Below are 13023 nucleotides of genomic sequence, written 5' to 3'. Positions count from 1 at the left end.
ATTAATTAATGCCCTTTGTAACCTAGCACTCAATGTTTCAAGGCATGTTACGATATTCGCTCCCTTTCATTTCTATGCACACCCCATTATGATGAATTACACTGTAAAGTGTCCACCAAGACAGCTTTACAGAACCCATACATTATGAAAGCAAAGTTGCTTTAGCTTGCTTTTGCAAGGAGATGCATCTATATCTTTTGCCAAGAATTAAGCATTTTAGTTCAGTATACTAAAACAATTTTCTCTAATAAGTCAACACTCGCCGTGAGAGGTAGACATTCCTTATTTTATAGAGACATTCATTAACCTCTAGGGGCTTGCTGCTGTAATCACAAATTCCTTTTCCTTCCTCCTTTCGCCGCCCTCCATTTCAGTAAAATTGGTCTCAATTACTATGACCACAAATTCTCACACCCTAACGTTTCTGTACTCAACTACGGGGCCTTGCCCTTTCTTCTTCCTCTATGTTCACATTTTACCAGGCACATTCTCAGTCAGCCCTCCTTTTGTGCTAATTTCTGAGGCCATTACAGAAGCCACATTCGACTCCTTCGGTGATTGTTAGATCCTCAAACAAACACCAGCCAGGCCCCATCACTGGAAAGGCAAGCTATGGACCTCCACAAAGAGTCTGCCTATGGAGTAAGCTGTATGTGCGTAATTCACAACAAACTCAGGGGCTATCAGTTTCTGTTGTACTCCATGCCTCTGTCTTCATTCAAAGAAGCTTAAATCAATGGCATGTGTTTTGGTCTGGTGCTAGTTATGCAGACATGCTTAGTTTGTGAAAATTCAACAGCTGTACCCTCACGTGCATTTTATATATGTATATTATATTGCCATAAAAATTCTCTTTAATAGCTTACACCATGTAAACCTCTATATAAACTAAGCATAGTTTACACCTCACCTACACTATGTCCCTCAAACTGTTTTCAAATGGATTGCCACCAATCGGTGGGCCACGTAATCAGTTTAGAAGGTCCTGACAAGCATCTGTTGAATGGAATGGAGAATACAAGAGGGCATCGCACACAGTGAAGGCAGCTACTGTTTCAGGAAACTTACTACAGTTACATGGATGTGTACCGTGGACCAGGTTGCCAGATTTTTTTTTTTAACTGCAGAACTTGGTCGATAAAGTCCTGGGAGACCCTGAGTACATCAACAAATAAAAGATGAATTTGGGAGTCAGACAAGCCTGGTTTCTGATCTTGGCTGGTTGCAACCTATGTGCTTAAAAACAAGTCACCTAACCTCAGTGAGCCTCCATTTTGCTATCTCTAAAATGGGGGTAAAAAACTGTCAACTCCCTGGAATTGGTGTAAGGTGTCAGTAAGCTGGCAAACAGTCTGCCACAGAGTGCTACTTAGACAAGGGCCCTACCCTCACTGCCATTTAGGTGGTACCTTGGGCTAGCTTCTTTACCTGTAGGAAGGAAGTTTCAAGGAAATATACAAAGAAGGGAAGTGCCAAGGCCAAGACCTCACTAACAACTTACAGCAGCAGGGCAGGGGAAAGCTATTACCCCAGCACATTTGGTGGTAAGTCATCTGGCTTTGGATTCTAACCAGAGGGAAAATCACTTTCCAAGATAATGGGGTTTTTCACGTTATTCTTGGCAGGAGGTGGAGAAAGGCAGAAAGGGAAGAAGGTCTCGGTAAAGAAATAAAGCATTTATTTTAAGCAAATCACTTTGAAGACAGGTGGTTTTCATTTTGAGAACAAAAATGATGCTTAAAACAGAGGGTTATCCCAGACACCAGCCAGAGGCTGGCCAAGAGAGGGAAACAGTGCCCTGGGGTCTGAAATGCTCCCAAAGTGCCAGAGCAGTGATGGATGCAGATGGAGAGGGGTCCAGCCACATAAAAGATGGGACTGGCTCTATCAGCTTGCAGTCACAAACTACTTAAAAGTCATTCACCGTGTTAATTATCCAAAGCAACTATTCATTCAACAAATATCTGTTGAGCATTTTCTATGCATCTAGAATCAAGTTAAGAGCTGGGGATATGGTAGGGATAAGACAGACAAGGCCCCTGCCCTCATGGAGCTAAAATTCTGGTGGGAGAGACATCAAATGCCAAGTATATCAACGAGTTAACAAAATATTTACAGGCTGTGACATAAGGACTGTAAAGGAAATAAATGTGGTGATGTGATGGGAATGGAGAAAGGAAACTCAAGATGGAGGCTGGCCCTTGAGACAAGGTGGCCTTGGAGGGCTACGTAGAGTGGTACCTGAAAGAAGAGAAAGGGCCAGCCAAGCAAGGAGCCAAAAAAGAAAAAAAGGGGCATTCCCAGCAGTGAGAATTGCAAGTGCCCGGACCCAGAGACAGTGCTCAGACAGGCAAGAACTCGATACAGTAGAAGGCAGTGGCTGAGTGGGAAGATGACCCCGATGAGGCTGAAAAGGTAGGCAAAGCCAGACCATACAAGGCCCAGTAGACCACGGAAAAGAAAGTGGATTTCAATGAAAAGCAACAGAAAAGTACTGAAGGTTGGTACTCTGATACATTACTTTGATGTTGATTAAGAGGTGCTCTTAAATCATCATACGCAAAACAAACTGTCCTGATGATTTATACAATGTCTCTCTGTAATCAGTGATAAAAGTTAGCACTGTGTCAGAGATCACTGATACACAATTATTGAGGAGTCTTGCCAGTCAAAGACAAACAACTTGAGCCTATGGATGAGATGAAATACAAGGAATTAAATGGGGGAAAGGGGTGGGAGAACTTGTGACTGACAAGGGAACACTATCATCAGCAATTAACTCACAGCAAATATAAAGCACATAGTACAGTTAATTAACAGAGCAGGCTCTAGAAAGTGCCCTAAACACACACACACACACACACACACACACACACACACACTCACACGAAAGGCAACTGGGGCTTGACCGACGTGCATGGTGGCTGCCTAAATTCATAAACACATTAAATGAAACAACACAATGGAAAAGTACCATGACGGTCTCCTACACGTACTTCTGAATCAGAATTCAGATGACTGCTCAGCAGTGTTCAGTCAAGGTTAATTTTTATTTTCATTTTTTTTTGACACAGGGTCTCACTCCTGTCACCCAGGCTGGAGTGCAGTAGCCTAATCATGGTTCACTGCTGCCTCGACCTCCCAGGTTCAGTCAATCCTTCAGCCTCAGCCTTCTGAGTAGCGGGGACTACAGGCGTGTGTCACCATTCCTGGCTAATTTTTTTTTTTTTTTTAAGTAGAGACAGGGTCTCACCATGTTGCCCAGGCTGGTCTCGAACTCCTGGGCTCAAGCAATCCTTCTGCCTCGGCCTCCCAAAGTGCCAGAATTACAGGCATAAATCATTGTGCCTGGCCAAGGTTTACCTTTTGTTTTCCTTCTCCCTTGCTCTGGCTGAATATAGGTTTTAATAAGTTGGAAACTCAAAGCTGGATGGGAAAGGGGTCTTTTGAATTACCACTCTCCCCAAGGACCTATAACACAGCCTCCTAACTTGGGTCCCCAGTTCCCATCATCTTTAAACTTAAACGTTATCTATGAGACATAACCATGACTCACTCATACCCTTTCCTCAGGACCTTGTTTTGGGAGGCGGGTACTTGGCCATGACTAAAAGGGCAACCTGGGGCTATGTACTTAAGCAAGGCCAAATGGTCGACCCCAAGATCAAACCTATGACACTGACCATGAGAACTTGGTGGCCACAAAAGCTGCCCTGAAACAAGCCAGGACAGCAACACTGGTGGCATCTCATAGAGCCCAGCACACTTTTTGCATTTATGGCATAGAGTGCCACGGAAAAGGAGAAGGATGGCAACCAAGCACCGGGTGCCTCCACATTCATTACTTCGAACAATCCAGTAATCCTGTGAGGTGGTAGGAGGGAGATTTTCAGATGAGAAAAGTAAGACTCGGAGAGATCTTGGTTAGCAGCCCATGGCTGCACAGTTAGCTGAGTGGGGAACTGAATCTGTCCCGACACCTCAATTGGCATCTGGCAACAGGACAGTGCTCTTGACTGACCCCAAGCTGACTTTCCCTCCTGTCTCCCATCTCATTCTTACCCCCACTCCCTTTATTTCTTCACACTACAGGAAAGCTAAATTCCACACCTGGCTTCCTCCCAGATTCCCAAAACTGCCAGCTGCATTGGAAATGTTACCTGCTCCCGACCCCTGAGAGGGGTACCTCACTGCAGAAATGGATGCCTGCAGGGGGTTTGGCTGCATGCAGCTGCCTGTGTGCAGCATCCCCTGGAGAAAACTCACCTGGCTGTCTATAGTGATCAGAGAAGGAAAGAGCCACCAAACCAGATGACAGAGCTGTTCAAAATCTTTATAAATGCCACTACAAAAGGAACTCAGCCAAAAGAATCCACTTCTCTCACAGACAAGGGCTTAGTGAAAGAAATACCCTTCGGCTACAAACCAGAAAACTGAGACCTGGGGCCAAGTAGAAAACAATGTTGGTCACCATCTTGGAAGGACTGACCTGAGACCAAATTCCCCATCATGCCTCCCTCCTGGCCTACAAAGTAGTCGGGCAACAGGCTACAAAAGATGCAGACATCGTAACAATCAAAACAGATGTATGGCCTACTTACAATCTCAGACAAGTCTGCGGCACTTGGGGCTTTGGCTGCTGAAACCTCCATTCTGTGAAGTATGAAATGGTAATTTCTGGCTGTGTCTGAACTCTGGGCAGGAGTAAGTTCTGTGCTCTCCGAGAACTGCAAGTCTCTCTGATTCACTTGGCAGCAAAATTATTCTAAGCATCCTGTCCCGTACCCAACTCGCCTGCCCCTCCCACTACACACTCACACTGGTGGGTTTTTTTTTTGTAATTCTTTGCACTTATTTCTGTCACAAATCAAGTGAAAAGTAATCCAACCTCTGGCACTTGAGAGTGTGGAACCTGTATGACTGAGGAGGAGGAAGAGCCACCTAATTAGGAAGAAGTTATAATTAACATCAGAGAGGAGAGAGCTGGAGAACCGCAGAGTCTGCAGTAACAGCAAAATGGAGATTATTTGAGACAGCTGAAACACTCCACCCAGGCCTCCAGAAGAGGACATGCACGGGAAACAAAGGGCATATGGTGTTTGCTTTCTTCAACATCCGTTCTCACCATTAAGAGCTGCACCAGCAAACGCTCATTACTTACATGTGGACAAACCTCGCCCTGAAAATGCACTCTAAAATACAGCTCCTAATCAAATAAATGACTTTGCAAAGCAGAGGCTTACCTTGATTTTTTATTACATATAAGTACTAAAGTAAAATTTAATAAAGTCCAAATAACTGGCAGAATGTCTATTTGGCTCAGTGAAGCATGAACTGTACTAGAAAAAAAGTTCCTTTTTGTTAATTTCAAGTTCATACAGTAATTCAAATACTGACATATTCAGAGCAGGATTTTATTTTTTCCCCAAGGAGAGATTCCAAGGGACTAACTTAACAACTAGATAGAAATGATTTCTACTATTTACTACTAGTCGTATATTTAGATATTTCTATCCTAAAGCAAACAGGTTTTCCAATGTTACTCAAGTCATTTACTTCTCACATATGTTAGTATTACCACCATCACCAATATTACCCTCACTATAAAACTGTTCAAAGGTAAACTTCAGTGAACTCCTTGACCAAATTATGAGAACCTCCTGAACTGGTGAGATCTGAACTGATACTTTTCAGAGATGTAAAGCTAGGGTCAGCTTCAAAAATACTCACGTATTATTACTCTCAAGCCTGTAGAGATCAACGATCAAATCTGCTGTCACTCAGCAGATTGGTCTACCTTCCCCCAGATAACAAGTTCAAAATCAGAGGATCACCTTGCTTGTGTTTAACATAAAAAAGGCCCCCAAGTGAAAGGAAACAAACAATCCAATGTGGTTGGTCAGTAACCCTCAGCGAGCACTGCTGGTTGCCTATCCAGTAGAGCTGGCTCCCTTCCTTCTTCCCCAGCAGAGCCCACTCCTGGTCACAGGTGCCCATCCATTCCCCCATGGAGCCCATTTCCAGCTCTAGGAAGGACAACCTAATTAATTCTAAACCAAACATTGCTTCAGGGTGGGCAGTGGAAACAAAGCTCACCCAATCAGACTGCAGGAAATAACTCCTCCTACATACAGGCTGTGAGCAAGGAAGCAAAGGGCTCCACTGCAGATGGATGCCATTCTACAACCGTCTGACCACCACAGGGAAGCCAGCCCTTGGGTGAAGCTACTGCCAGAACAGCACGGTGGGGGAAGAGACAGCAAGAACACGGGTTTCTGATGTCACACTGAGCAGCTGATCACACTGCCCCTGGGGTCCACCCTACCTCTAGCCTCCCAATTATGCGAAATAACAAATGTCTGTGTTTAAGGCAGTCCCAGACAGCTTTCTGTTCCATGCAATCTCAAGTGTGCTGGGAGGAACAGGCTGAGCAGTAACTGGGTAGCCAAGAGTAAGAATAAAAATAAAAACCTTGCCTGGGAGCAGGTGCTCACTCAGGAGAGGTCACAGATTGAAGGAACTTTCCACCATCCACATGTGACGGTGTGGCACACCCCTGCTTAGAATCCTGCCTCAGTGGTTCCCAATTACCCCAAAAGTCCAAGTTCCTTACAATGGTATGCAAGATCCCTCTCACCTTCTGGCCTCGCTTCCCATTTTACTCTGGCAAGGCTTATTTCTAGGTACTCATCAAGCTGTAGGCCTCTGTTCACACTCACACTATACCCTCTTTCTCACTCACTCACTCTGGGCTCTGGTCCGTCCTCTTCACCTGATCAAATTCCTTCCTCTCCTGTCCCAGGCTCTTAGGTCCCCCTCCCTTTGTGCTCCCTTAGCATACTGGGCATGCACCACAGTGGCTTGGAAAAGTGTGTTTCCAGGTCAGTCTCTCCCCTCACGCTCTCCCCCGGGGCCCAGAACAGCTCTCAAGACACAGCAGACACTCAACAGATGCCCACTAGATTGAGCTAATCTTTCTCTTTCGGGAAGGGCACCAATCTCTCCCACAGGGCACTGTGTCATTGAGGTTGGAGGCGTGAGAGCCAGAGGCAGGTTCCAGGAGTCCTTGCTCTCATCCACACCCACCTTCCTCCAGCGGCTTCAGGCTCAGCACAGGACACAGGAGGCAGCTTGCACTGGCAGCATCCACAACGGGCAGGAAATCACCTTATCCAGATCATGCTTAGCGCTCTGCTTCTCCGCTCCAACCCTCCCTGACACAGAAGTTCATGGTGACAATGCACGACATCTCTCACTGTAGAAGCTTCAGAAAAGGAAGACAGGGAATGTCCAACTTTTTTTATTTTTCTGATTGTGAGGTTTCCCTTATTTATTTTAGAGACATTGTCTCACTATGTTGTCCAGGCTGGTCTCTAACTCCTGGGCTCAGGCAATCCTCCCCAACCTCAGCCTCCCAAGTAGCGGTGACTATAGGCACACACCACCATGCCTGGCTAATTTTTAAATTTATTGTAGAGACAAGGTCTCGTTATGTTGGCCAGGTTGTTCTCTAACCCCTGGCCTCAAGTGATCCTCCCACCTTGACCTCCCAAAGCACTGGAATTACAGGCATAGGCTACCGCACCCAGCCCCTTACATAAGGAGCTAAGAAAAGTCACACACGCAACATTAGGAAACGCTTGGTTTTGAAGAAAGACTCCAAGTTAAAAAGAGAGACACAATAGCTTGAGGAGAGCAGAAGCTAAGTCTCCACCTGGTGTCTTATCTTCCTGCTTGACCTCAGGGGAAAAGATTAATAGTAAGATTTACGAAATGTTAAGAAGACACTTGCTGAGGTGTCTCAGTTATTAAAATAAAATAAAATAAAGTAAAATAAAATAAAATAAAATAAAATAAAATCATACTGTGAAAGCGGCAAAACTCCATGGTGGAATCTGCTTCATCACAACAAAGACATCCCCTGGCCCTTCTTTCTAGCTGGTCCTGGCTCCCCACACACTGCTAGAATTGAAACCCCAGGCTGGGCACGGTGGCTCACACCTGTAATCCCAGCACTTTGGGAGGCTGAGGCGGGCGGATCATGAGGTCAGGAGATCGAAACCATCCTGGCTAACTTGGTGAAACCCCATCTCTACTAAAAATACAAAAAATTAGCCGGGCATGGTGGCGGGTGCCTGTAATCCCAGCTACTTGGGAGGCTGAGGCAGGAGAATCAGTTGAACCTGGGAGGCAGAGGTTGCAGTAAGCTGAGATCGCGCCACTGCACTCCAGCCTGGGTGACAGAGTAAGACTCCATCTCAAAAGAAAAGAAAAGAAATGAAACCCCAAACACAGGAGCGTAGGAAAGAGCTGAAATAACACTTCAAATATTCACGATGGTAACTGCAAGTCCTACCTCATAATCATGACTTCTCTTTTCCATATTTGGGCCCCGGCTTCCCTGGGCGCACTCCAGGGGCCTTCACAGACATTATCTAATGCTAGGCAGGTCAGCAAGCTAACCATTAAGTACTCTTTTTTTTTTTTTTCTCCACGCTCTCTGATTTAAGTCAGTTTGGACACACTCATAAAGAACTAGTGAGTTCCCTTCCAAGATGGGTGGCTGCTAAGATAGCTCATGTAGTTTTGGTCAAAGTGGAAGTCCTTAGGATGTCAAAAAGCTTATCTTTAAACATCTCAATCTGATTCCAACAGTGAAGTTTTCAAAGCTGTCATTACTCCCCCATCCCAATAAACAAAGCTGGCAGATTTATTATCAAATGATTTCTCTAGCTTTTTTTTTTCCCCCCCCAAATACCTGCTGGTTTCACCCCTGCAGAGATCTAATTCAATAGGTCTGGTGTGGCCCTGAGAAACTGCTGTTTAAACTCCCCCAGGTGATCCACACAGCCAGAAGACAGACATCTAGGTCTAAAGTGTCAGAAATGCTTGCTACTAAAAGGAGGATCAACTGGGAGCTTCTTAGAACTGCAGAATCTCAGCTTCCCCAAACCTACCCGCCCCCAGCCCAAACCCTGCCCCCCAACCCCCCAGCCCCCCGCTGCCATCACAATCTGCCTTTTAACAAGATCCTAGGAAGAAGCGCACATCTGAGTTTAGGCAGCCTAAGGCTATACTGTCATCTGGCCTCAGAATCTTCTAGGGTTTTTGTTTTTTGTTTGTTTCCCCTTTACAAATGGGAGACGGAAAAGTGGGAGGGCACAATCAAAATTCACATTCCAGTTTTTTCCAGGATCTTTATTGATGAACAACAGGGTCAAATCCTGCTCTCACCCTCACCATCTTCCTAGAAAATATGACTAGTCAGATTAAATGTAAAGGGAGTAAAAAATGAGACACAGCCTGTTTTTTAAATTAAAGCAATACATTGTTCCATTTGTGCTGGCAGCATCCGCACTTGCATTACTGCGCATGTTTAAAGCTGCCAGTTGAAATCAACTCTAGTCAAAGCAGCAGAACCTGCAAAATCTTTTAGCGTTAAAGGGCTTTATGTGGAACGAAAGCATTCCAAGATAAATAATTCCTGGAGCTAATGAGAACTACTAATTGCATCCATTCTTAAAAATCAATACACTTGAAACTTTTTAAAGATTCATGTGCTTATTTCCCTTGTTCACATAACATCATAAGGCATTCACAGGAAGTTGTGGTTTCAATTGAGACGTGGCTGCATATTTAAAAAAAAAAAAAAAAAAAAAAAAACTCGCAGTATCCTATCACAGAGCTCAGCCAAGACTCCCAGCAGGTTCTCCGAACCTGACAGATTTGGGTGCCCCTCATGCTAATTACCGTCTGGTTTGAGGTTTGTGAACATAGCCAAGGCCACCCAGACAATGCTGTACCGTAGTACAATTAGGGGTGAGAGAACACAGACTCCGGAGTTAAGCCACCCACCGGCCCAAGTCCAGACCTGCCATTTACAATCTGTGCTCCCTTGGGCAACTTACTTAACGTCTCTGGTCTGTGGGAAGTGCTATATAAAGATTTGCTGTTTTCCTCATCTAATATGCAGTCCCATGAATGGTACAGATAAAGGAACTATGCACACAGTGGGTGCTCAGTTATTGCTGGCTAATGGTTGAAGAACTCTCCATTCACCTGGTATTTCCCTCAATGAATATATCATTACCAAATACCAGCAACCTTTTGGTGTATCAGGAAAGGTACTCGGGAAAGTGTTTTTCTTCCCCTAATGGTGAAAAACAAAAACCAATGGATATAAGCACCTTCTTAATCCAACGTAACAGTCTCCCTCTTCAGTCATGTACTTAATATGGTTCATTTATATTATGTCTCATATCTTCTCAAAAAATAATTACTATAGAAAAAGTATGAAAAGCATTTGAGCAGGTGAAAAATGCAGTCTACAAAACAGTAGACTGGGCCAGGCCCAGTGGTTCATGCCCGTAATCCCAGCACTTTGAGAGGCCGAGGTGGGCGGATCACTTGAGGTCAGGAGTTCGAGACCAGCCTGGTCAACATGGTGAAACCCTGTCTCTACTAAAATTTTTAACAAAAATTAGCTGGGCATGGTGGTGCGCACCTGTAATTCCAGCTACTTGGGAGGCTGAGGCAGGAGAATCACTTGAACCAGGGAAGCGGAGGTTGCATTGCGCCAAGTTCACACCACTGCACTCCAGCCTGGGCAACAGAGCGAGACTCCATCTCAAAATCAAAACAAAACAACCCAGTAGACTGGTACCAATTACTTAATAGTTATTGAGAGCATAAAAAGTGATTTCCAGAATGTTCCAGGTAGGGAAGTGTCAGACAACATTGCCCTCACGGTATTAATACTACACAATAGCATTCATAGTGGTAAGACACAGCGAAAATTGGGATGTTTCAACTATTTACCCATTTTCATCTATTTTAAGCACTCCTGAAAGACGAACAAGTGATAGGTCGTTCAACATGCATTTACTAAATCCATTTTCTTAGGCACTTTCAGCAGCCAATGTTTTCACACAAACTGAGTTACTATGTGAATTTAACAACTATGTTTGGTTTTTGGTTTTCTTTTTCATCAGAGGCTCCACTTTTAAGAATACCCGTCCTTCTAATTAGTTCTTACAACACAATCCTGGGAAGTCAGGCTGCCAGAGCTCAAATAACTGGGTTGACCCTAATAGATCTGCAATCTTCATCAAGTCAGGCAACCTCTCTGAGCTTCAGTTTTCCCATCTGTAACATAGGAATAATCACTACTTGGGGCAAAAGGATGGAGGGTAAGGAGTAGCTGAGTTAGTACAAAGAAGAACAAAACAGTTGTACTGGATAAATGATGAAGTATCTACTCACAATTGCAAATTCACATTCCTTTTCACCCTGTACCAGGTCCTGAAGTGGTTACAAAGAAGGTCTAATAGATTCTCCTTGTCCCTCAAAATGGAGGAAGACAGGTAATTCTTACACATGTTTAAAGAAAACCCACCCACCCCTTTATCCCTAGAGGTTGGCCATGACAGCAACACAATTGTAAAGCTTGCTGTAATCAGCACCATGCCCATAGCGCTTTTACCTTATAAGGCAACAGTATAGACCGAGGGAGGATCCAACCTTGTTCACACTTCCAGGCAATTACACTTCTTGTTCTCTGCTTGGATGGCTCTTAGTAATGGCAGGGGCTGCTTCCTCATCATTCACATGTAGGCTCCAACTTCTCCTCACCTGAAACAGCCCACACACGCCACCAGCCACTCTAGCCTTTTCCTCTCCTGTTGTTTCTTCATGGCATGTTTCACTATCTATAATTATCTCTTCACTTGTCTGTGGTTAAGCCCTCTGTCCTCCGTTGGAGTGTAAGCTCTCTAAAAGCTCAGACCTTGTTAAGCTCATTCTGAAATGGCTCCTAAAATGGCACCTGTCACAGAAAGGGCACTCAGTGGACAGAGCTAGGTAAGATACATGTGAGTTTTGATCGTTGCAGCAGCTATATCGCATTTGCATTTGGTTCTACTGAGTGCTTTGTCTCTTCAGACTGCTTTTACCTGCCTTTTGGCATGCCTTGTAATTTTTGGTTGAAAGCCAGACATTTCGTAGAGGGTAGCAGATACTGAGGTAAATGAGCCCTTAGTGTGGAATTGATATTAATCTAGTCAGGAGTTGAGCTGCCTTGAGGTTTGTTGTTCCTATGAACATGAGAAACTTCAAATTCCTCTAGTGACCCTCTCTTGGCTTTGGGGCTTTCCTTTATGCTGTTCCCAGTGTAAGCCTGTCTCTTGCAGCTCTCCCCGCTGTAACCCACTGTTGTTATTCCTGGGGGCTTGCTAGCCTGCGGATGGGGTGAGGGAAGAAGGGAAGTTCTCTGATATTCCAAGCCTCAGTCTCTAAAGTACACATGGTGGGCCTGTGTCTTGAAGGTGTAAGCTTCACAATGTATTTGCCCTAGAGATAGAGCTCCTTCCACCCCATACCCCCAGCTGTAGCAGGTATCACCAATGTTCTCAGTCTACCTCCTGCTTAAAGACCTTTTTTTTAGGTGAGATGGGATGGGGAAGGGGCTGGAGGGGCGCTCCATCCCCCAGCTGCAATGGTTAATTCACCAGGGCCCTCAGATCATAGCCTTCCTCTGCAGAATAAGCCTCTTGCTCCTTAAAGGAGAAGGGTCTAAGTAGATTGCTCAGTGGTTCCTGAGCCAGCACCATGAGTTTTCTCTGAATTTTCCCTCACCCTCCCAGTTAGAGCCAAATGGGGTTCCTAGAAGAAAAGCCTGCAAAGGGATAGGACCCCCTCCCCCACAACTGCTGCCCTCAAGACTTCACACTCTCAAGTTAGCCCACACTCAGCCTCCAGCAATTTGTCAAATTTTCTAGCTTAATCTTCCTACCTACTTCTATGGGGTCTGGTGGCTTCTGCTCCTGTAAACAAATGCTCAGGTCCTGTCCTGTGTCTCAGAAGGCACCTCTTTCCAGATTTTGAAATGGTCGTTTGCTCTGCAAACTCAGTTCTCTGTTAATTTCCAATCTGTCCAGATTTTTTCTTGGAAGCGTGGGAGGGACATCTTTGCAGCTCTCTACATCTCTGAGTTGAAACCAGAAGTCTACTTATTTATTTTTTTTA

The 13023-nt window shown here is 44.8% G+C and overlaps 1 protein-coding gene across 2 annotated transcripts in view; it reads right to left on the bottom strand.

The window, feature by feature from the left end:
- The window catches only part of SH3KBP1 (SH3-domain kinase binding protein 1), a 308903-nt gene that overhangs the window by 269643 nt on the left and 26237 nt on the right, over nucleotides 1–13023 (bottom strand). Inside the window, exon 1 of one of the 2 annotated variants that reach the window (XM_011995795.1) lies at nucleotides 4602–4767. The exons of the other annotated variant lie outside the window; for it this stretch is intronic. Coding sequence (XP_011851185.1) covers nucleotides 4602–4652 — 51 coding nt within the window. The 5' untranslated portion in view covers nucleotides 4653–4767. Of the gene's footprint in view, nucleotides 1–4601; nucleotides 4768–13023 lie in introns of those variants that run through there. 2 annotated transcript variants of the gene reach the window in all.

This window comes from Mandrillus leucophaeus, unplaced genomic scaffold (genome assembly GCF_000951045.1).
Source record: "Mandrillus leucophaeus isolate KB7577 unplaced genomic scaffold, Mleu.le_1.0 Scaffold499, whole genome shotgun sequence".
Lineage (NCBI taxonomy): Eukaryota > Metazoa > Chordata > Mammalia > Primates > Cercopithecidae > Mandrillus > Mandrillus leucophaeus.
The sequence above is the reverse complement of the archived record's forward strand: the minus strand, read 5'-3'. Positions and strand labels throughout refer to the sequence as shown.